The sequence below is a fragment of the Ovis aries genome, chromosome 9 (genome assembly GCF_016772045.2).
Source record: "Ovis aries strain OAR_USU_Benz2616 breed Rambouillet chromosome 9, ARS-UI_Ramb_v3.0, whole genome shotgun sequence".
Classification (NCBI taxonomy): Eukaryota; Metazoa; Chordata; class Mammalia; order Artiodactyla; family Bovidae; genus Ovis; species Ovis aries.
In genome coordinates, this window is record NC_056062.1 from 73,560,040 (window position 1) to 73,586,319 (window position 26,280).

The 26,280-nt window shown below is 33.0% G+C and overlaps 1 protein-coding gene across 49 annotated transcripts in view; it reads right to left on the minus strand.

Annotated features, from left to right (window-relative positions):
* The window catches only part of RIMS2 (regulating synaptic membrane exocytosis 2), a 601,609-nt gene that overhangs the window by 275,059 nt on the left and 300,270 nt on the right, over positions 1 to 26,280 (minus strand). For 28 of the 49 annotated variants that reach the window (XM_060393832.1, XM_027973148.3, XM_060393841.1 and 25 more), the window contains 7 exons: positions 24,895 to 24,994; positions 23,853 to 23,976; positions 21,580 to 21,626; positions 15,030 to 15,142; positions 9,275 to 9,322; positions 5,492 to 5,622; positions 1,706 to 1,877 (listed from right to left, as the gene is read on the minus strand). In XM_060393832.1, the coding sequence (XP_060249815.1) occupies positions 1,706 to 1,877; positions 5,492 to 5,622; positions 9,275 to 9,322; positions 15,030 to 15,142; positions 21,580 to 21,626; positions 23,853 to 23,976; positions 24,895 to 24,994 (735 nt within the window). The remainder of the gene's footprint in view (positions 1 to 1,705; positions 1,878 to 5,491; positions 5,623 to 9,274; positions 9,323 to 15,029; positions 15,143 to 21,579; positions 21,627 to 23,852; positions 23,977 to 24,894; positions 24,995 to 26,280) is intronic. The other 21 variants (XM_027973139.3, XM_027973138.3, XM_027973152.3 and 18 more) reach the window with 1 other exon arrangement.

Sequence of the window (26,280 nt, forward strand, 5' to 3'; positions counted from 1 at the left end):
GTTTAAGTCTGCATTGCTGGTAAGTGAAACAGATGTAATATAAATCAAAGACTGTCTTACTTAAAACTCAGTTTAATGTATCATGATACTAAGAATTCAAAACAGGAAAGAAAAAAAGAATGGATTTTTAAGTGGCTCAGCAGTAAAGAATCTGCCTGCAATGCAGGAGACGCATGAGACATAGGTTCAATCCTTTGGTTGGGAAGATTATTCCCTTGGAATAGGAAATGGAACCCAGTCCAGAATTCTTGCCTGGAAAATTCCATGGACAGAGGAGCCATGCAGGCTACAAGTCTGTGGAGTTGCAAAGAGTCAGACACGACTAAGCACACAAACACATCATCACATATTATAATATGAATATATAATGAATTTGAAAGGGAAATCAGTCCATAGAAATAAATGATTCTTTTTATTATCTTTCAAAGTCATGCAAATATGACAAGGTCTGTGTTTAAGGATATGAGAACTGTTATAGCTATGGGAGGTAAAAAAGTAAAACAACTAAGGTACTCTTCATTCTTCCTAAATTGTCCCTAGTCATTTTCAAAAATACAGGCATGTGTTTTAAATGGTTATACACACACACACCACACACACACACACACACACACACACATACACACACACACACACACACATTTAATCCTCACTCTAGCCCTTCTCACTCTACTGAAGAGGAAACTTAAGTGCAAATATATTAAATAACTTGCTAAGTACCAAAGTCAGGAAGTAGCAATGTCAGGAACGCACAACCAGGCAGCAGAAGCTAGTCTCTGATTTTAGCAATTATATTCCCTTTCTTTCCAACTCTTTGATTCCTTCGCTAACAACATTCAGTTCAATATTTCTATGGATTGTTGTTTTACCCATGATATTACCATTTAATTCACTCAGGAAAATCAACCATGCTGAAAAAAGCTGAAAGCAGTTATCTTAGTATGTTAATGGTGAGAGAACTGCCTCTCATCTGTTCCCTGCAATTCATCCTCTACCTTTCAGATAGAAATATTTTCTCAAGTATAGATGAAATCAAGTCATGCTCTTTCCAAGCTGCCATTTGTTCCCATTATCTACAGGATAAAATCCAGCCTCTTAATATGATACATGAACGGATACAATCAGACATCAGTTTAGCTTTCAAGTCTCATTTCTTACCATGTTCCTTTCAAATTTCAGTGCAGTTGTCCAAGACTCCCATAACTCTAGGATCTTGTATTCCCTCTGCAGGAACTTTACTCCCTCTGACTTCGCTAAATTCTAGTTTCTTTGTGGAGTCTTCCCTGGACCACTTACTTCCCCTTCCCTGCACAGCAATTTTGTATTCCTACTGCACTTTCCCATAGAACATCTGTCATGCTACGTTATAATTGTTCATTCACTTACATGTATTCTAGTGGATTATAAATTCTTTAAAGAGAGGAATATACCTTGTCTGCCTTTGAAACCTCAGTCCCTAAATTTATCCATTTATCCATGGGTAAATGATTGAATTATATTGGTACAACTGGTTTAGTAAACTAAAAGGATATACAAATACTATAAAAACATCAATAAGTTTTTTTCTTAAAACAGCAGCTAAATTCATTGTTAAATTATGTTTACTTTCTCAGGTATTTAAAATATAATATGTTACTGACAGTCATATAAACAAAAGTATTCGGGATAACATGAATAGTCTAAGCTTTAAAATAGTTCCAGATACCTCTCCTAAAAATTCACTTTCTTCCTCTCGAACTCGAGCTTGATCCCAAAGGGTAATCTCCAGCATTCGTTCCCGAAATTCTCTTCGATGGACTGGAGAATAAATGAATGTTTGGTTCCATTTAGGCTCCAAAGTTTTCTTCACTGTTTTAGTTCTTCTCTTGTTTTTGTCACTATGAAGAAAACAAGAATATATGAACTTACATAAACCTTCATCTTAACTTTTGCCCTAAAATGTATTAATTTAAAATTTCGCAGGAAAGAAGTGAAGTTTTCCCATAAATTTGTCATATATTAAAAATACTGTAATCTTCAAAATTATTATTGAAATGTATAAGGCACAACATTATGTAACTTTGATTTAATAACAGAATATTACAATAAATATGAAAATTTTCCATGATAGATAATTTAAAACAGTCTTTCACAAATTCTAAATAAAACCAGACTAAAGAATATTTAACCCTCATTTTTTTTTTTAACACAGTGCCCTACTGGAAACCTTTAAAATGGAAATCAATCTATTGGCTACATACACTATTACTTTGCGTATCTGTACATATGCAAATTCTATACACAGTATTTGCAACCAATATACTATTCACTTAAACTACAGAAATTCTTTGTACAATAAATCTAATAAATTGTTATGTTCATGTCTTTACATCCATGCAGTTAAGCTAATGAGCAATTGTAATTACATATTCTCAATTTTCTTATATATCCACACTTGCTCATTTGACATTTATAGGTCTTTATAAACATAGTAAAATTATTTCTGTGTGAGGTAGCTGCTGTAGTCTGGGCTGGAAATGCAAGTTTGCCATCCTGATGGATAGAACTTCCAGTTCAGGGGCTTTCATACTTTTTTCTGCCGCATATTTCTATCAAATTAATGTTTTTTATTATGTATTCCATTATATACATATATATTTATAAATTATATGCATGTATTACTTGCATGCATATAATTGCATATAATATGTAATACTGCATTCATTGGTAAATATACAAAAATAGGAATCAAAAATAGATGAAAATTAAAAGACAAATATTTCTTTCTGAACTCCAGTGAATTGTTTCGTACATCCCCTGGGTACATCCATTCTTTCTGGAGATCACTACTTTAGCTTATTGGAGAGGATCAATGGCTGAACAGGAACAAAGAAAATCATCAAGGAAGGCGATGTTAAGCTATCAGAAGAGGCTATTTGAAGAGAGAAGTGCCAATGAACGGAAAGTGGAACTGTACTAACTTCTTCAAATTCTCTCAGCACAGCACAGTTCTAAGAGTATTGGGAAACAGGAAGCAGTTTGAACTAAGAAGGGATAGAGCACCTCTAAATGAGGGAGTCTATATGACTTCTCCTAGGTGAAAGCAGAGCTTGCTGTTTAATACAAGGGCTTCCCAGGGTGTGAGTGGCAAAGAATCCTCCTGCCAATGCAGGAGATGCAAGAGATTTAACTTAATGAATCAAAAGCATGTATTTAATGTGGCCATTTAAAAGCAATGTATCTTTATTAATTTCTATGGTTTCCCTAGGAAAATAACTTTGGAAACCCATGTAGGAAATCTTATCTCCATTCAAATTTATGAAAAAGAAGTGGCACTGTAAATTAGAACTAAATAATGGAGAAATAATGACAAGGACTATGATTTATGACTGTCACTTCCTCCTTCCAAAACTTTAACACATATTTATAAAGCATCTACTTTATATTCTACCCATAAAAGAATGAATTATGACACCCTGTCAGAGATAAAAATTCCTTCCACCAACATCAGAAAGAAAATATTTAGATGGAACCTTGCCATCTAATCCAAGAATGGTTTATACTGCTTCCTACGACCTGTGGCTTTTCTTCCAAAAAACAAATAATTCAAACTAAAAGCACAGTCCTTTATTCATGTGTAAAAACTTATGTCAACAGAATAAAAAAGGTTGAGGTGATAAAGTAGCTATGTGAGTTAACCAGAGAATTCTGTTTTCTACTACGGATAAAATCCTGACACAACTCTATTAATAAAGTGAGCAACAAGCTTGCCTAAATATTCTTCAAATTCCTGATAACTGACAAGAAAACTCAGCTGAGAGATAATCTGAGAAAAAAAATTCAAAACTTTCTTAATTTTTTGCTGTTGAGAAAAGATAAAAATTCTATATTGGGGAATACAAAGGCGTCTTTAAAGGGACTTTCTCATCCATCTGAGCTCTGCTCAGAAAGTGGGAAGAGGCATGAAAAATAAACTAAAACTAAACAGTCAACAACAACAAAAAAAAAACAAATAATCTGAGAGACTTTTATCATCTTCAAAAACAAGCATTTTTCTTCAGAGCTCTAGTAACTTGTTGAGGTGAAGTGAAGTGAAAGTCATGTCTGACTCTTGCGACCTCACAGACTATGTCCATGGAATTCTCCAGGCCAGAATACTGGAGTGGGTGGCCTTTCCCTTCTTCAGGGGATCTTCCTAACCCAGGGATTGAACCCAGGTCTCCCACATCGCGAGCGGATTCTTTACCAGCTGAGCCACAAGGGAAGCCCAAGAATACTGGAGTGGATAGTCTAGCCCTTCTCCAGTGGATCTTCCCGACCCAGGAATCGAACCAGATCCTCCTGCATTGTAGGCGGATTCTTTACCGACTGAGCTATGACTTGTTACGTGGCTTACATAAAAGCATATGTGGGAATGCACGATTTTCTGCAAGTTTTTATGATGGCAATCTAAGGATGCTTAGACTAGTAAACTCGCTGCACTCTGAGAAGCAAAGTGATGTGGCCTCCCCGTGAGATGGTAGATAATATGGCTGTGACATCTGTCATCCAACTGAAGTTTTAAGCTGGATTTACCATTTTAGTTATTGCATATCCTCATCTTCCCTTACAGTTCAAAGCGTATCCTTCCCCGAAAGACAATCTAAGTTGTTACATAACAATCTTCTTTAAGTAAACTTTATAAGATAAAATCATACAGCAGACAGTTTCTAATAGTTTAGGAGGCTGTGGCAACCTCACATATTTTCTGAATAATCTGTCTTACTAATTTTTTTTCCAAAATATGTATCAAAGTGTAAGGCCTTTGTTAACTGCCTACTTGTTATTATCTTTGATGAGGCTATTCTTCAGATGATACTGTGGCATTCAATACTGATGACTTTAAGTTAAACCAAATAAGAGAGTGTGCAGAAGTATACAACTATGTTTAAAACCACATCTGTATCCGGCTACTTCCATCCTGAGAAAATGACCAGACCAGCCCTAGAAACCAGGGATGCAGAAGAGCTAGGGAAGGGAAATTAGTGTACTACTTTTTTCCTTTTTCATGGTGTTTATTGGATAATTTCTTTCATTTTGCATGTGTTTGAAATTAAGAATGATTAGATGATTTTTGATAAGCTATTTCTCCTATCCTGATTTCTCTATTTAAATCAGGGTAGATTAATAACATGCATACTGATCAGCATGGACGCAAAGTAAATGACACTTTAGGAAGCTAAATCTTGGCCCAATGGTAGAGATTCCTTGATGATATAGGTAATTAAATATAAAGCATGTTCATTAATTTTACAGAATGTAGAGAAATAATATATTAGTAAGAGAAAGTAGAAACTGTAGAGGAATATGATGAATCCTAGGAATCATTATGCCTATGTTAAACTTTATAAGTATCTAATTGGTATGATATTTTAAAAAAATTTTTAATAAACGACACAAAATCAAAAGACTCCCTGCTATTAACATTTCTCATCTGTTTTCAAGAATAATTACTTTTGTTTCATATCCTTACCTTCTGTCTGGAAGAAAATAAATTTTAACATAAGGATTCCTTGGCCTCCCATCTTCCCTGGAAGGGAGGTCCTTTGCTCCCAAAATTGTAACTATTAATTGGTGACCAACCTTGTCAAACCACAGTTTTATCTGAAAAGCAAAAATATTTATTTGTCAGCTTAACCATTTATTAATATAACAGAATGCTTACATTCCCAATCTTTGCCCCATTCTCTTACCCTGATATTAGCATAGAATATAAACTCCACTTAGTAAATTGCAGTTAACTTAAAGGATATGCTATAATAACTTCAATGAATGGAGAATTTAATTCAGATATTTTAGTGTGACAAATCTCTTGAAATTTTTGTAATCTAATTTGGTAACTTATTAACATGCACATAATAATTGTACTGCTAAAATAAGGACTTTATATAGGATTATTCTGTGTCTACATTTACGCAGGAATCATTGTAGTTCATTTTGGTTGCCCTACAATACTGAGTTCAGAATAAGCGCTCAAAATGAACTGAACAGATAAGTTGCTCATATGGCATTCATGGGAATATTTTCAGCAAATGTTTTATGTTATATCATAGCAAAGATCTTTCAAAGATTATAAGTAACTAGGAATTACTAGAAGATTTAGTAAACAGACTGCTTAAATTTGTATTTAAAACTATAATAAATTCATCTTTTAAAGTTTTTTATACATAGTCTCTTTTTCATTTGTGAAGCAAATATATTCATCCTTAGAATAAAAGGGTATATTTTATAATTCAAGATGAGAAAATTAGAATAATTTGCCTATGTCATAATTAAGGATTAGATCTTCACATCCAGCTGTTGAATTCATTAGACTTAACAACTGTCACCTCCCACACACATCTCACACTCCCACACCTAGTTATGACTATGATTCTGATTCACATTTGGTTCAGAATTTAGCACATCCCTGGCCACTATCTTCAAACTGAAATTGAATTGGAAATTTGGAGCTTGGGGAAAAGTTTTGTTTACGTAATATGCATATTTTATTTTCAGTGGTTTGATTTTTTCCTTTAATTTGGATGCACAATGTTTGCAGCCGCTTGGAAGCCTTAACTATATATCTCATGTCAGTCCTTTCCTCTCCACTCCAAAGCAGACAGTCGGCTGGGCCAAGCTCTAGGCTATATACATAAGACCATCCACGTTAAAAAAATATACAGATAAATATATATATGATATGTTAGTAGCTCAGTTCCAATTTTAACATGGTGTTGTTGAGTCCCTCACTTCATATCCTAAGAGGATGAGAGGCCAAGCAAGAATTTTGAGTCAGAAGACTAATGGCCTGGAAAAGTATATAAAATTATTTATACAGTTTTTTGTTTGGTTAAATGAAATTAGTTCTCTTATAAGAATAATTATTAGAAATGTTTAAATTTTACAAATGGTAATACTACTCTTTATATTAAGTCCTTATGTTTAATGCAGGTATTATTATCTTGAGGCTCTATAACAAAAAGTTTTTTGAACTGACTTGCTAAGTACAGACCCTAGTCAAGTGGTTTTCAAACTGTGGTTCATAAAACTCTTGTAACAGTATTATCTGACTCATCTGTTTAAAAGTTACAAATTCCTGTGGCCCACCTTTCAGCTACAGAACCAGAATGGGGCCCAGAAAATTTGCATTTTAACAAATCCTCAGGTGACTCTCATTTCCATTAAAGCTTGAGAACCACTGCCTTAGACTAGGGAAGCAATAACCTGGAAAAAAGCATCTGATATTTAAGTGAAAAAAAAAAAAAAAGTTCAGCACCTGAAACTAACGGCAACATTATAAACTATACTCCAATATAAAACTTTAAGAAATTACTATTAAAAAAAGAAAAAAGTTCAAGTATTGCTTGCCCAACAATATTAAAACAAAGATATAGATGAGAATAGATGGAAAAAAGAGACATTCAGGCAAAAGATATGAGCAGGAAGAAAAAAGTAAGAAATACAAGAGTGTTTCATACATGAGATGAAACAGATGTAAGAAAGATTCGAAGTTCCTCTAAGTTTGTGACCAAATCACACTACTTTCTATATTTTTTATTTTCTATAGCAATAAGAGCTATGGCTTTATTTTCCATGAGGTTAAAAATCCTTCTTGGAGCATCATGACAACAATATAAGACACTTCAAAAAAGAAAAAAACTTCTGAAAGGCTACAAAATTGTTTTCCAACAGTGCATTTAAATAACAAAGAAAAATAATAAGTATTGTTAGACTAAGTTCATAATTAATTATTGGAGCAAATTACTGATTTCTGTGAGTACTTTATTAGGGATTGACACTAAACCTTTGTTGCCATCTCCACAGGCAGCATTTTTGCTCTTTTAAAATTATTATAGCTAAATCTTAAGATATATATTTCAAATGCTTGATAAATAGTATTATTTTTAGACTTTCTTATGCCATGGAAAACCAAAAATATCATTTATTAGTAATATTCATTCCTCACACAAACAGATATTAGGTACTAGCTTTCATATTTTCACATTAATACTTTACAATTTATTAAATTATATGTTACAAATATATACATATTAAAATAATATAGATATGAAACAGGCACACTTTGTACTGATTTTTTGATGAAAATTATATGTCTTAATAAACTGTCAAACTGGGCATTTGATCAATAGCCCTAATTTTCATTTTATATTACGGGACTTGCATTGAAGTTTTTAATAGATATCCAGCTCACAGTATCAAAACAAAATTATTTTATTTGCTAGATTACTAGTCACATTCCTAAATGTGCTTTATAAATGAATGGTTGGAATATATGTCTTCTCAAAATAAAATAAATATACTTCCACAGTTCTAAATATGATATATTTATTTTATATCATTTTCATTAATAAAAATATTGATATCATTGTACTTGCTTTAATACAATTTTCATGTGCCACTTTTAAGTTTCCCAAGCAGACTCTGAGCAGTTTAAGTAAATATTTTACACTAGATAGTGTTAACTAGAACAACTTCAATTTTTTAAAATTTAAATTAAATTAGCATTATTGAAAACCAACAACAATAACCAAAAAAAAAAGAAACCCATGCAGCAAAGCAAGGAAAGCATAATACTACTTTTTTAAAAATGCTATATTAACATTACTTTTTGGTATAGGGGTTTCCTAATGAAAAGAGGCAAAGAACTTGTACCCAAGTATTGCAGTAAAAACAAATGGAATTATAATTACATAGTGTAAACAAAATAAACCCAACACATTTTATTTGGATTGTGATTTTGTTCTATCAAATTCATATAGTTTTCAAAAGTTGAACTTTATATATAATTTGCAGAAAATTCATATTTTAGATAAGGTACAAATTTATTTGCCAGTCTCCTCAAGGAGTAATTGCTTGGAAAATGCAAGATAATGTAGATGTTAAGTGATATAATGAATGATTTAAAGAGACAGTAACCTTAGTGTAATAAAAATATCAACAGTATAAAATCAGCTATTTGTGTCAATATTACAGATATAAGTGAAATCTACATTAAATGTCAACCTGAAACTTATGAGTTTTAGTATTCAGTCTACCATATAAAATCACTAACAAAGATTGTCTCTTTAAATTTTTATTGTATTTTAATCCCCATGCAGAATTTTACAAACTGGCTCATAAAATGATTTGGAAGTCAATAATATGGTTTGGAGCAACATACCAAATAAAGTTTTCCTACTATGCATTTTCCAAAAACATACAAATAAGGGTTAAAACACAATTTTAGATTCTATCAGGCAGACAAGGCCTTTACCTGAACCCTAGGAACAAAAGGCGTTGTTCTTCTACTAAGGCTTTGGCTCTGGTAAGCAAAATTAAAGAAAAAAGCAATAAAACAAAACCAAAAAGGACAACACGCTGGAACTAAAAGACCAAAAGTAAAAAACACATACAACTATCCCTTAAATACATTTTTCCATGACAATATATATCTAAATTAAGTACTTCAACATAATGAATAATTTTCCCAAAATTATAAAACAGATTAAGACCTATATAAAATCTGAGAAGTTTTAAATCAGATTTTTAAATGTATCAACATAACAGGAATTAAGACCGAATGTAAAACAATATAATCGGGCTCATATACTCTGAAAGAATGAATGTAAACATAAAATACGAGAGCCAAGATATTTCAGATATCATCCTTAAACACACTACATAGAAAAAAACATAGTCCAAGAAGAAGTTAGATAAAAATACATTAAAGAATTATTAGTGAAAAGTCATCTATAGAAGTAATTATCCAACTTTCCAAAGGAATATGCCTAACAAAAGTCTAAAAAATATTAGCCAAGTCAGCTTTATCATTTCTTAAAAGAATAAACACAGAAAGATAAGTGTGCTGGAACACACTGGATTAATTCATTGCTTCACACTTTAAGAATCTATACTAGGAACTAGTATTTAACCATCATTTTCAGACATTTACTGTGTACCACCTGAGATAACACTATTTAGAGCTAATTACACTTATTAATGACAATAATATTTTTCTTTTTATTTATACAGTTCTTTCTATATTTTCAAGCTTTCAATAACAGTTTATTGCCAAGTTTGTTGCCTAAAACAATGCTAGGAAGTAGTTGTTTTTATCGCCAGTAGGTAGATGAGGAAACAGAGACATTTTAAAAAAAGCCTAGACAGACTTGTCCAATCTCAAAAAGTAAGACAGTTTTAAAGGTAAATAATAAAGCTAAATTCTGGTTAAAACACTCTATTTCAAATTCATAGAATAAAATCAAATTTCTTTTCTCTTCTTTTTTTTTTTTTTCATTTTGAAACAGCTTCCTTCCCAAAGATACCACAACCACTGGAACATTGTGCCTTCATTAAGACATGCCAACAGTTACAAGAGGAACAAAATCAGATTCAAGTTTCTGGGTTTGGGAGTGGATATCAGGGCATTTGTTTTTTGTTCCTTCACCAAGATTCCATCCCATCTCTCACATTTTTCATGCATGTCTCTCTTGTTTAATTAACAGTTGTGAACAGTTAAAGGTTTCAGACGTTTCCACTGCTATACAGAAACAGATAATAAGTACTAGGAGGACTGCTGTCCAATGTAGCCATTATCAGACAAAATCTGATAATAGTTTAAGACGTAATCTAAAACCCAAAGGAAAGTGAATCTTTAAAGCAGACTATCACTCAGCCATATGAGTCATCTTTATCTCCAAAAACCAAGATAGTCTCAAACTTCAGTTGTCTTCCCTTTCATGAGGAGACATTTCCAAAGGAAGAAAGGAACGTTTAGATATGGAGTATGTTCCTGGTATCTGTCTGCATAACCCTAAGTGGATAATTCTCTAGCCGCAGGGTAAGGGGTGTTTGAAATTCACAGAGATTAGCTAGGCATGCTGAAGAAAAGGACTAACAATGTACTCAATTTTGAAATATATCTTACTTTTCTTGCCTTCCCAACTGTCCTACCTGTTGTTGACCAAAAACCTCAAGGTAATGAAAGATTTCTGCAAGTAAATATTACTTCAAAACTAAAACATTTACTTTCAAAGAAACAGTGCTTTGAAATAAAGTAATCCTTTAGGGTCAACATTTTTCCATCTTCCAAAATGACCTCAAACGAGCAACTCATAGATTTTTGAAATCAACTGTCTAAAATCTATGCCAATTTAAACTTAACCTTTATGCATAAGCTTATACATTAAACTTGGCTATGTAAACATATTTTGTTTTGTCAGATTGTTTTAAATTGAGATGAGGTTAAAGTCACATGCCATTAACCATTTTAAAGTGTACAATTCAGTGGCATTTAGAGAATACACAATGCTGTGTCACCACCACCTCCTTCTAGTTTCAAAACTTATTCATCACATCAGAAGAGTCATGATTCATCACATTCTGTATCTATTAAGTAATCGCTCACCATTTCCCCATTGCCCCAGTTTCTGGCAACTACTAAGCTGCTTTCTATCTCTATAGATTCTGGATATTTCATCAAAAAATGATGAAGTATTATGCATCTCATTGCAATTTGTGATTAATACAATTCATTTATTTTAAGCATGAAATGTCTGATAATATCTGTAACAATTCAGTTTCATACAAATTAAGAATCTGAATTTGCACACTATGATTTATTTTGCATTTTTAATGTCCCTTCATACTTCATCCTGCACTACCAACTTCAGGATATTCTTCTTACATAATACTTCTAAAATAACAAGGTTGTAACAAAGAAATATAAAAGATAAAAGCTCAAAGAAAAAATTTTCATTTATAGAAAATTTGAAAACAGCTATCAAATTTCTAAGTAGATATAAAGAATACATACCCATTCTTCAGCTACTTAGTCCCTTTAAATGGGCATAAAATGGATATGTACAATATTTACAAGCTCATCACTAAAAATGGAGTCAGAAAAATATTAAAAGAAAGTAACTTAGGGAAAAACATTGCAGCTATTAGTTAGCCACTGACTCTGAAGTAAAATGATTATCAATAAGAATTAATGTGTTCCTAGAGACAAAATCCTGAGTCACTTCTCACTTTTGAAATAGTTAAAGGCTATATCTTAATTTAACACTCTATCAAAAAACTAGTTGAAGGCTGAAATTAATTTTAAAATATTGAGAGAATTACAGAAGCAATCCTTCAAACAAGGAAACTGCTAAATTACGGAAGACCACAAATTTAAAAAAGAATCAAAATAAGGGATTGCTGACACCGAAAAGACTAACATACAGTCCAGGTGTCATAAACCTAAGCTCATACAGATTTTCTCACCAAACACAGTAATGGCACTTTCATAGTTATGCTTGAGAATAACAACAAGCTAGCAGTACAACTCAAGCATGAAGAAATAAATGGAGTAACAGTTTTAAATTCATCAACAACAGCCTTGCGCATGAAAGTTTAAATAATGTGTTATATATATATATATTATATACATCTCATATATTTGAGAAAATATCAGTCCATGAACTGACATAAATATATTAGGAACGAAAGCTCACATAATATACAAATTATCTTGTCAGATATTATATTAGCAGACATTAACAATGTCATAATTTTATAAGGGAGTTATGGACCCAGGTAAAATCTCATCAAAAATCAAAAATACCCAAAGGTAGAACAGAAGGATATAGGAAACATAATATTGCCTTATGACTTCCTGAGTGTCTCCCTGAAGGATGATATAAGTGGACAAATGTTTTCCCAACCTCTGCATCATTAGAGCAAACCAAAAATTGTCTCCAGTTGGCAGAAATTGGGTTAAATAAAAAGGAAAATACTATATCCAAAAGGGTATCTTGCTTAGTTTTGCTGCATGAATAAAATGAAGGTAAAATTAAGTTTCATGAAGGTAAAATCCTCTGCTGTATTCTCTTAGCTACTAGCATTATAACTGATGAGGGGATAGATCTTAATATATATTACCTGAATTGATAATTGTAGTTTAATTTGGCAAAAATATGTTGGAGGAAAGTTTCGGCAAAAGATTTCAAGAATCTTAAACTTTTTTTCTTTCACATTGTAATTTTATATCCAAACAAAAATTATCCCGACAAAAGAATTTTATCCTAACAAAATATGCAAGATTTATATTCAAGGATTTCCATGGCATCATTATTTAAAATACTATAAATTACAAACAAGCAAGATATCCTATAATAGCATATTAAGTTAAAATGGGGTATTAAATAGGAATTAAAATCATTTTAGGATGAATTAAAAAAAATTAAAGGAAAATGTATATGATACATTGAGTAAAAAAAGAAGTTTTAAAATAGTATATACAGATTTATTATAGTTCTGTTTAAAAACTTATATGTATGTGAATGATTATGCTTTAGTGGCAAGAATATAGGTGACTTTAATTTTTTATTTATCTGTGCTTTCTTGATTTACCAAAAGAAATATATATCATATTTATATACATTATCTTACTGGAATACACTTCTAGATCATAAAAAATGATAAAATGGAACATGTGTTAAATTATAATTATATAGATTTTAAACCATCACTTACAAACACAACAAGTACTATATACATTTATGTTTTCCCCAAATATTTAACAGTCTTACCTTTCTACCAAATTCACTTTGAACCGTGAGGAAAAGTAGTTGAATTTGAAATCTGTCTAAATGCCCACACTATGAACCCTCTGTTCCTAGTTCAATTTCTAATATAACCTTGAGATTTCAAAAGAGGCAGCAACAAAGTGGTACTTACTTATTATGGGAGTCTAACTTCCACTCCCTTGTTCACCAACTGAAGCTAACTAAGTACACACACACACACACATACAGATTTAATATATACTGGAATCATCAGCCACCCAGTGCTTTACTTATAGATGAAACTATCTAAGGGAAGCCATGATTAAAAATTAAAAGCTAACATTTATTAACACTTTCTAAAATGGTGGAAGAAAATACACATATACTTGTAACCATAAATCTCAACATCTGTGCTGTCAGTGTATGTAAGAGAATAAGTAGAAAGATGCTACTTATTGTAGAAAATGGAAAAAACACCACTGTCCTCAAATGAAAAAGTTCACTCTGTTTATGAAAGGGAAAGGAAAAGAAAATAATAAAAAGAAGAAATCCATTTTAGTAAGACATTTACAATCTCCTAATAGTATTTCATATTCTGTTATTCTCATTTTTGTGATCAAAGTAGTCTCAGAACAGATGCGCCTAATGACTTTTACTATGTTATTTCTGCTTATACTTCCTGTATCTTCAACTAATTAATGGAAACTCTTAAGAAAAATCAAATACTTCTCCTTCCCCCAGAAAATAAAAGGACAAAATCTGCACCTAATTTAACAAAGATAGAAATTGCTTTTAAATTAGACCAAGAATAGTTTTGCTTTTAACTATAACAGTAACAATTATCCAAAATTCAATGTCTGAATTTTGAGAATCTAAAGAGTTCTTAATACTCATAAAATTTCAGGTTAGTAACTCATCAGAATTGGTATCAATATTAATCTGTTTGTTTCTAAAATATAAGTAGATAAATTTTAATATTTTTAAATGGTTTAAAACAGAATGACAACTTTAGAAATTAATAAAATGTGAGGGCCTGAATTTGCAAAGCTCTTCTAATATGGGTATAAGATGGGTAACTTTATTTTAACATTTATTATAAAATGTTCAAATTAGGGGTCACTTAATATGAAATCCACATGATATACTCAGTAATCTATTATATATTTCCCCATTTTCTTAGCTGAGTGAAAATCATGACCTTGAATTTTGGAATAATATTACTTACTGAAAAAGGTTTTAGATAGCATCAAAAATTCTAATTCCCACCAAATTCCAGAAAAGTCTAGCTCTAATAAAGAAAGCATTCTGTTAGATAATTATAATTGAATTTAAATTAATTAAAATGACTAAGAATGACAAAGTTGATGGTGAAAAGCACAATTATATTCTAAATAGGACTTGGTTCACAAAAAATGGCATCATCTAGTAAAAATACTACTTGATATCCCCAAGATAGAAATTAATATAGTAATTACATACTGAAAGTTGTCCAGATAAGAACTGTGGAACATCCCTCAACATGCCAGGACTCATGGGAGATGTAACGGAAATAGAAGGACGATCCATTTTTTGAGATTCGAATGAGCTAGAACCTGAAATGGCAATTATACATAAACAATAACAACAACTCTTCATTAGTATTTTATAATCTTTACCATATATCTTGTTATTTTTAATACTTACAAAATTTCATTATATAGACCTTTTTCTTAGCCACAATGTTCTAAATATACTTAAAAGGTTTCTTTAAAAATATAAGTGTAGCTTAGGGATTCTTGAAAGACCAAGGGTGAACCATTTTCTGTGCCAATTAGACTAGAAAGAGACCTCAGAACCTAGCTACTTCATCTGTTGTGTGTTCTAAACTCATATCTTACAATAATATACTAGGAAATTTTAAAAATAGAAACTGAAGAAGGAAAAACCCAAGCCAAAATCTAAATCAATAAAGCATATCAAATATGGTCTAAACTCGTAATGCTAAAAACGTAATTACTAGAATATTAACTGTGGAAAGTTCTCAGCAGTGGTTTCTAACCATATCTGGAAGAATATAATAAACTAGATGGGTAAAAAGAAAGTGAGGAGCTATGAAAAAAAGATATAGGAGAGCAGAAAAAGCAGAACTTCAGTACCCAGAAGTTATATGTATGAATTTATTTGTATGGAGAGGCATGAACAAATCACAAAGTGAGTAAAATGGAGCTAATGAGATACTGACAGAATTTAATGCCTGGAACTCTGGGCTACAAATTTTGGCGCTAATAAAATATCCATGCTAAATTTTTCTGAGTTAGGTAATAAAAACTGCATTTGAGAAAGATGTCTTTACCGTTCATTTAAAGTGTCTGAATTGAGCAAGATGAAAAACAGTTAAGAATAAGTGAAATTCAATAAAACATTAAAGAAAAGGAATGACTGGAAAATGGACTGAAAAAAAAAGAATTGAGACAGTATAACAAAATTAGAAAATGAGGACCCAAATTAATTAGATATGCAAGATTAAGGAAAAGGGGGGGACATTGAGATTTCAAGGGTTATAACCAGATATGGTCCCCTTTGTCTTGTTCTCTGCACAGGACAGAGCGGATATTCCCTGGATGCAGAACTCTGGAGACGTTCTGCGTGTAAAGGAGTGGTTGAAGAAGTTAATTTGGAACCCGTCACAGTGACCCTGTGACACCACAAAGACATCCAGGGGGAAATGTAAAGCAGGTAACAAGACATGCAGATGGGACCAAATGTCCAGTAGATATTAGCTGTAGAAATTAAAATGTAAACTGTCACCCTAATTGGGGTCCTCCATAGGAACCTGGAATGTCAGGTCCGTGAATCAAGGCAAATTGGAAGTGGTCAAACAAGAGATGGCAAGGGAGAACGTCGACATTCTAGGAATCAGCAAACTAAAATGGACTGGAATGGGTGAATTTAACTCAGATGACCATTATATCTACTACTGCGGGCAGGAATCTCTCAGAAGAAATGGAGTAGCCATCATGGTCAACAAAAGAGTCCGAAATGCAGTACTTGGATGCAATCTCAAAAACGACACAATGATCTCTGTTCATCTCCAAGGCAAACCATTCAACATCACAGTTATCCAAGTCTATGCCCCAACCAGTAATGCTGAAGAAACTGAAGTTGAACAGTTTTATCAAGACCTACAAGACCTTTTAGAACTAACACCCAAAAAAGATGTCCTTTTCATTATAGGGGACTGGAATGCAAAATTAGGAAGTCAAGAAACACCTGGAATAACAGGCAAATTTGGGCTTGGAATGTGGAATGAAGCAGGGCAAAGACTAATAGAGTTTTGCCAAGAAAATGCACTGGTCAAGCAAATACCCTCTTCAACAACACAAGAGAAGACTCTACACATGGGCATCACCAGATGGTCAACACCGAAATCAGATTCATTATATTCTTTGCAGCCAACGATGGAGAAGCTCTATACAGTCAACAAAAACAAGACCAGGAGCTGACTGTGGCTCAAATCATGAACTCCTCATTGCCAAATTCAGACTCAAATTGAAGAAAATAGGGAAAACCGCTAGACCATTCAGGTATGACCTAAATCAAATCCCTTATGATTATACAGTGGAAGTGAGAAATAGATTTAAGGGCCTAGATCTGATAGATAGAGTGCCTGATGAACTATGGACTGAGGTTCATGACACTGTATAGGAGACAGGGATCAAGACCATCCCCATGGAAAAGAAATGCAAAATGGCTGTCTGGGGAGGCCTTACAAATAGCTGTGAAAAGAAAAGAGGCGGGAAGCAAAGGAGAAAAGGAAAGATATAAGCATCTGAATGCAGAGTTCCAAAGAATAGCAAGAAGAGATAAGAAAGCCTTCTTCAGTGATCAATGCAAAGAAATAGAGGAAAACAACAGAATGGGAAAGACTAGAGATCTCTTCAAGAAAATTAGAGATACCAAGGGAACATTTCATGCAAAGATGGGCTTGATAAAGGACAGAAATGGTATGGACCTAACAGAAGCAGAAGATATTAAGAAGAGGTGGCAAGAATACACAGAAGAACTGTACAAAAAAGATCTTCACGACCCAGATAATCATGATGATGTGATCACTCACCTAGAGCCAGACATCTTGGAATGTGAAATCAAGTGGGCCTTAGAAAGCATGGCCACGAACAAAGCTAGTGGAAATGATGGAAGTCCAGTAGAGCTGTTTCAAATCCTAAAAGATGATGCTGTGAAAGTGCTGCACTCAATATGCCAGCAAATCTGGAAAACTCAGCAGTGGCCACAGGATTGGAAAAGGTCAGATTTCATTCCAATCCCAAAAAAAGGCAATGCCAAAGAATGCTCAAACTGCCGCATAATCGCACTCATCTCACATGCTAGTAAAGGAATGCTCAAAATTCTCCAAGCCAGGCTTCAGCAATACGTGAACCGTGAACTCCCTGATGTTCAAGCTGGTTTTAGGAAAGGCAGAGGAACCAGAGATCAAATTGCCAACATCCGCTAGATCATGGAAAAAGCAAGAGAGTTCCAGTAAAACATCTATTTCTGCTTTATTGACTATGCCAAAGCCTTTGACTGTGTGGATCAGAAGAAACTGTGGAAAATTCTTCAAGAGATGGGAATACCAGACCACCTAACCTGCCTCTTGAGAAATCTGTATGCAGGTCAGGAAGCAACAGACCTGGAACTGGACACGGAACAACAGACTGGTTCCATATAGGAAAAGGAGTACGTCAAGGCTGTATATTGTCACCCTGCTTATTTAACTTCTATGCAGAGTACATCATGAGAAACACTGGACTGGAAGAAAAACAAGCTGGAATCAAGACTGCCAGGAGAAATATCAATAACCTCAGATATGCAGATGACACCACCCTTATGGCAGAAAGTGAAGAGAAGCTAAAAAGCCTCTTGATGAAAGTGAAGGAGGAGAGTGAAAAAGTTGGCTTAAAGCTCAACATTCAGAAAACGAAGATCATGGCATCTGGTCCCATCACTTCATGGGAAATAGATGGGGAAACAGTGGAAACAGTGTCAGACTTTATTTTGGGGGGCTCCAAAATCACTGCAGATGGTGACTGCAGCCATGAAATTAAAAGACGCTTACTCCTTGGAAGAAAAGTTATGACCAACCTAGTTAGCATATTCAAAAGCAGAGACATTATTTTGCCAACTAAGGTCCATCTAGTCAAGGCTATGGTTTTTCCTGTGGTCATGTATGGATGTGAGAGTTGAACTGTGAAGAAGGCTGAGCGCTGAAGAATTGATGCTTTTGAACTGTGGTGTTGGAGAAGACTCTTGAGAGTCCCTTGGACTGCAAGGAGATTCAACCAGTCCATTCTAAAGGAGATCAGCCCTGGAATTTCTTTGGAAGGAATGATGCTAAAGCTGAAGCTCCAGTAGTTTGGCCACCTCATGTGAAGAGTTGACTCACTGGAAAAGACTCTGATGCAGGGAGGGATTGGGGGCAGGAGGAGAAGGGGACGACTGAGGATGAGATGGCTGGATGGCATCACGGACTCAATGGACGTGAGTCTGAGTGAACTCCAGGAGATGGTGATGGACAGGGAGGCCTGATGTGCTGCGATTCATGGGGTCGCAAAGAGTCGGACACGACTGAGTGACTGAACTGAACTCAATGGATAGTATTCACTTCCAAAGAGAATACATTGTAAAATGAAGGGGGAAACGGTAAGCCTTGGGATCAGAAGTAATGGTGATACCTTCATAGCACTTAGAAGTTGAAAGAATACTGCCTTTATATTAAGAAATAAGCTAAGCTTCAAGTAACAGGAAGACACTTAGAACATATTCTTCAATATTCTTTAAATATCCAGGGCTGTAGGGACAATGATAGATCATTTTGATAATGTAACTTAGGAGTCATGTGGCAATTAAAATTATATGAAGAGAAAAACTTACTGAGGAACTAAAAATAGAGGTTAAGAAATAGGCCTTGGAGAAAGCTACTCTTCAACTTGTAAAACAAATAGGACTCAATCTTATTTGAGAAAGGACCCCTGCCCTAATAGAAACAATTTTGGAATTGTAGCCTAGGGGTTGGTTTTTCAAATAGCCTCAATAAGATAAAGGATTCCATACTGCTTATATAATATCTGGGTGATGTAAGTGAATAAAAATTTTACCTACATCATAGTCTGCTGTGAAAATTAGTATAAGTAACAATATCTAGCATAGTTCCAGGCATCCAAAATAGGAGTGATGATGATGATATCATTATATATTAATGATAATTATTATCATTATGCTGCTGCTGCTGCTGCTGCTAAGTCACTTCAGTCGTGTCCGACTCTGTGCAACCCCACAGACGGCAGCCCACCAGGCTCCCCCATCCCTGGGATTCTCCAGGCAAGAACACTGGATTGGGTTGCCATTTCCTTCTTCAATGCATGAAAGTGAAAAGTGAAAGTAAAATCGCTCAGTCGTGTCTGACCCTTAGCGACCCCATGGACTGCAGCCTACCAGGCTCCTCTGTCCATAGGATTTTCCAGGCAAGAGTACTGGAGTGGGGTGCCATCGCTTTCTCTGATGATTATGCTAGTACTTATAATTTTATGTGATCATAATATTATTTTGGATAAAATAATTTAGCAACTAGCCAAAGGTACTAAAGCAAATATATCATATAATCAAATTTTAAAATTTAGAGCTAAGCCATTCCAAAATGACTTGACCTCTCTGGTAAAGTTTCTCTTTTTTTTTAATTAATACTCATAATTATAATGTGAATGTAAAAAACCCCATCTATTTTAATAGTATTCTGTTAATTGACATGTGTATAAAGAATCCAGTCACTTCTCACGACCTTCATTGCAACCACCATGCCTTAAGTCACCACTGGCTCACCAGTCAAATACTGAAACAGCCTTCTCACTAGTCTCTCTGCTTTCACTCCATTTAGTCTATTTTCAATACAGCACCCAGACTGTAAAACATGTTTCTCCCCAAAAACATCCTATGCAGCTCCTGATTTCCCTTAGAGTGAAAGCCAAATTCTTTACAGTGCCTCGTAAAATCTCTGCAGTTTCGCTGCCCTGAGACCTCCCTGTCCTCCCTCCTGCTGTTCTTCCCTTTGCTCACTCTTGCAGCCACAACAGTCTTTTTGCTTTTTCTTAAATGACTCTTAGGCTTTCCTGGCTTAGCACCATTGAACTTCTGCCCTCTGTACCCGAAAAGCTTTTTCCTCAGATTGCCACTCTGTCCAATCTTGCTCCCATTCTTCCATCTCAATGTGGTCTATCCTGATCAACATATTTCAGGTTGCAACCCTCCTCTCTTCCTTCACAACATGCCTTTCTGTCAATCAGTCAACGAACTTAATTCACTGGAAAAAATTCGTTTGCCTAATATCTGAAAGTAGCATTCAAACACAAGTAATTTAAAATGCCTATGTAATTTTAAAATGTCTATATAATATATAAAATTGTAATTAACTTATATTTGCTTAAGATATTTGCTTGATATCTGAAGTAGCATTCAAACACAAGTAATTCAAAATGTCTATATAGTTAATATTATTTCAACTTAAATGTCTATTGTTCCATTACTACTTTGTTAAATCAGAACTATTACCCATTTTCTGAAAATATAAATAAGAATATATATGTAATTATTCACTAGATTGTCCTCAGGATTCCCCACATTTACTGAGGATTAGGTTACAAAGTAGTAAATTTTAAAATTAGACTAAATTTGGGGACAGAGTGAAATTTTGAGTAGTGAACTTACCTAACTGCATTTTAAATACCTTCAGTTTATAGTAATATACCTTAATACAGCTATCGAAAAAGTACATGGTAGTTAAGACAGTGTAGTTTAAAAAAAATCATCTTAAGATATAGACTTTTGTACTTTTTTCCACAATAACAGGAAATAATACTAAATCTTCCAGCTTTATACAACTGCATACTTGATAACATTACTATTATATTTCTTACTTTGTATTAATAAAGAGTTCATTTGACTCAGATGATGAATGACTTTATCAATGACATTTTCTCCTAAAATAAATGAAACTTACTGGACTCCAGTTGTGTGTGTGTGCTATCAGGTATTCTAGGTATATCTCTGAAATGACAGAAAAAGAAAACAAAAATACAAGAACTGTTTTAAAAAGTACTAGGAACTACTATTATGACAATTATCAATCTATATTATAACAGGACAATGCAAAATGAACAAAACTGTGTATGATAGAAGCATTATATAAATAAGGAGAAAAAAGTCGTAGCACTTTATTGCTAATCAAAGTTCTCGGGGAAGACTCCTACTACTTAAAAAAATGAAAAATTACATGCATTTGGAGCAGATTTATGAAAATATACAATTCATTTCCTATGTGTTTTACTATATAATTTTTCATTCAAAAAATTTCTATACTCAAAACAAGGTAAGTTTTAGAGATATATTTTAATTATACTCTACTCTTTACATTGTACCTGCTGTTGTTCAAATCAGTAACATTGAAATTCAAATAAAATATCACCAAAATAAAAACTAAAATATTTGGATTGTGACTGAAATTTTTTTAAACATAATAATTCTACTAAGAAAAAAGTAAACATGTGTTTATTGGACTTAACATAATTACTCTGTATTCCATTTACACTTAAAGTATGTACATTTTTGTTTGAGGTTTGCCAAGGATGATATATATTAATGGCTAAGCTCATTCAAAAAGTTTCATCAATAATACTTAAATATTAAACAAAAATGTGATTGGAGAATTCCTTAATACCAAGAAATACATTTGATTAATACCCTAAGGTACTAGTTTAACCATATAGCAAAACTATGAAAAGGCAAAATAAAACATAGATATAATTTCATGTGATAGATTCATTACTTTTGAAAGGAACATTTCAAAAATTAAGTTACCAACTGAAGTAATTTCCTTCACGAAAATATCCTTCATGAACCAATTTCATCATGAAAAACTCATATAAATGACTTAAAACTAGGCATTAGTATTCTAAGAAGGAAAAATTTCCAGTTTCTACCCTGGAATACTTTTACACCAGACATGCATTTAATAATTCACTGTCAGTTTATATATTTTTTTATTGCTTTTTTAAGTTATAGGTTTCTCTTTTACATTGGCTTAGAATACAAGCTTTTGTAAAGTAAATACTGCTGTGGTATTTCATGAGTAATTCTAACAACATAATTAAAAAGTAAACATAATTATTCACTAGATTAAAAAGGATTATATTTAAAATAATAAAATAAAAATGATTAATAATAATAAAATAATTATTAAGGATTATATTTATTGCAAATTTTAAAAGTCAAACAGTAATTGACATTTGCTTACTTTTTATCTGCTAACTTAAAGATGTTCATTTTTCCTTAAGCGGTTGCCTCCATCTAGAAATAGTGTGCCCTTAACCTGTCTCTTTTTTTTATATTAAATCTCCATTTTGGAAAAAACATAAAATTCATAGAACTGCAATGTACAGAACCACAGATTATGAAACTTCTTTTGAGAATAATTGTTACTATAGTCCCCTTCTGCTAATCCTTTAGCTCTCTACTGAGTTACTAAGATAATAAAAATTATCTTAAATATTAAAAATAAAAGATACAGTCCATGGAATTCTCTAGGCTAGAATATTGGAATGGGTAGTCTTTCCCTTCTCCAGGATCTTCCCAACCTAGGAATTGAACCCAGGGCTCCCGCATTGCTGGCAGATTTTTCTACCAGCTGAGCAAGAAGGGAAGCCCAAGAATATTGGAGTGGGCACCCTATCCCCTCTCCAGGGGATCATCCCAACCCAAGAATCGAACTGGGGTCTCCTACGTTGCAGGCGGATTCTTTACCAACTGAGCTATCAGGGAAGCCCTAAGAAAAATTATAAACACCTAAATTTTCTTCCTTTGTAATTAACTACATATTCTAACATGATCAGATAAAAAGATGTCATTTTTGATAAGGTGTTTTTAGTAAAAGAGGAAAAAGCACTGTCCTCAAAAAATTTAGTTTTATAAAGCAATCAGATATTATTGAATTGCATATTATAAATTATAGTAGTCAACTTTATGACTTCCCAGTTGGTACAGTAGTAAAGAATTCACCTGCCAGCGCAGGAGATAGGAGTTTGATCTCTGGGTAGAGAAGATACCCTGGAGGAGGAAATGGCAACCTACTCTAGTATTCTTGCCTGGAAAATCCCATGGACAGAGGAGCCTGGTGAGCTACAGTTCTTAGGGTCACAAGAGTCAGACACAACTGAATGACTGAGCATGTACACACAGTCAAATTTACACATGTGTAAAGTATTCAGATCAACTCACCCAATAGGCCTTGAAACAACAAGCTCCACCTGTGGTTCAGGTTTGGATTCCAGGATGATGTTATATACTTCTTCAAATGTGGCTCCTTGCAATAGTCTTCCATTCCATTCTAGTACTTCATCACCTGTGGTGTGTGTCAGCAATGATAATCTTAGAAAGAAAATCTAACTTCACAAAACGCACTCGAAACAAATGCAATCTCAAACTGCAAAATCAATTTTGTAGAATACAAGCACCGTTATGGAATAAGAAACATACTGAGAACAGCTCCAATGGCATAAAATATGATGACTGGGATGATTAGGAAATTTCACACAAAAGGACAAGGAAAGGCCAGAGGAAAAAATTACATAAAACTCATCTCTGTGATTTCTAGAATTGTTTTCAATAGTGTCCTGTCCCTGAGTAGTTGTTAGTTGTTTCTGCAAGGGGAAGCAACTTGGGAACAACCTATGTCTCCAAGTTGGTGACATCACTCCTGTCTGTGATTTCTTAATAGAAATTGCAATTCTAGAATCTATCAAGATCAGTTGCCTCTTTGAAAAATGTATAACTCTGTATACTATGATTCTCAATATATATGTAGTTGAGCACTTATCTAATCTCTTTTATGAAAAGTTTAACCCTGACCATTCACTGAATCCTCTCCAAGGCATTTAAGGATCTCTTTAATAGTATCCATTATCAAAGACATAGGAGTAACACATTTCAGGAAAAACACATTTATCCATGAAATTTACTTTCTAAACTATACTGGAAGTTCTTCGAAAGAAATAAGGCTTATGGGAAACAAATTATGCTAATCTGAGATACAGACTAGGAATATCCATCAACAAAAAAATAAAATCAGTAAATAAAAAAATCTTTTTACCTACTGTGACTTAAGAACTAATAGTTACAACTTTGCATTGATGAATAAAAATTAACATTTAAGTTAAATGAACTTTTGGTTACCAGTGAAGTCACTTCTAAATGAGGACAACTTTTTCATAACTACTAAGTTTAACAGTTTAAGTGTAAATAATCAAAAATTGAAACCTACCTGGTCTAAGATGTCCTACAGTATCAGCTAAACTTCCTTTTTTAACTTTGGTTATAAATGCACAGAGCCGACCTGATTCAGTCATCTTTCCTCCTACAACCTGTTTAAAAGAAGAAAATGTTAAAACAGGCATGTTGTTCAATAGAACACAGTTGAAGATTCAAGTAAAAAATAACTAGATAATTTGCAAGTTTTGAAATGATAATTTAATATGTTAAAAATAATTTTTAAATAATATAGTGTTATTATTAGGAATTGAGTATATGCCAAGGGCAGACTCTTTACATACTCCAAGTATTCTACAATTTAAGCAATTATTTGTTGAAAATGTTGCATACCTTAGAAACAATTTATAATTTCTGCCTTTATTACAGAATTCTTACTTTTGCCATTTCTAAAAATATGTTACTATACAATACTACATAATTACATATAATTACATTAACATTTCTAATTATAAATTTCTAGTTATAGATGTCAAGTATCATACTACATTTATTACTTTTACTATAATTGTGATATCTTCTAAAAATTTTATAAGTTGGTAATCTTTGGGGCACATTGATAACATGCATGATGATGATGGATTTTTCCTGAGAAAATTACAAAATTTACTTAACCTCATCCAAATTAATGTAAACTTTAGACCATCTGCCTCCCAATTTTTCTGTTTATATTAACACATATGTTTCAGAATCAGAAAAAAAACAAAGGTTAGCATTAATGCAGTGGAATCATATGTGTAGCTGTAAGACTAGTCTCTTAAAAATTAATGCTTTGATTCTCAGAACTGCCAATCAATCAATATATCAACTTTGTAGCAAGTTATGCAAAAAATAGTAACTAATTTCATTGACTAGAATAGATTTTTTCCCTCTTCTCAATTGACTGAATGACATAGAATTAAAAAATTATTGATTTATTTTACTCCATGTATTTATTCCCCAATTGCAGTGAGTAACACTCAGTGGCAGTTCAGTTAATATTAACTAGTTATTCAAATGTTTGGTTCTGAAAATTACGTGTATAGACAATATGGGCTGTAATCCCTATGTAAATATATTAAAATTTTCTTCATAAATTTTAATAATAATTATACTGACTATAATTATTATTATTGAAATCTCAGAGTGCCAGGCACAGTACTAAATGTTTGTATATTGCTTTATTTAATCTTACTAGATAATAATTCTCAGTATTATTATCTCCATTGTACAGATGAAGGGTCTGAGGCTAAGAGAAGTTTCGTTGCCTAATGTCATATAGCTAGTAACTGCCATAAATAGAAGTCAAGCCAAGGCATCCCGACCTCTATACTATTCTACAGTTCTAACTCTACACTGGGCAGATCTGGATTTAATTCTCACCTTCATCACCATCTTTGAG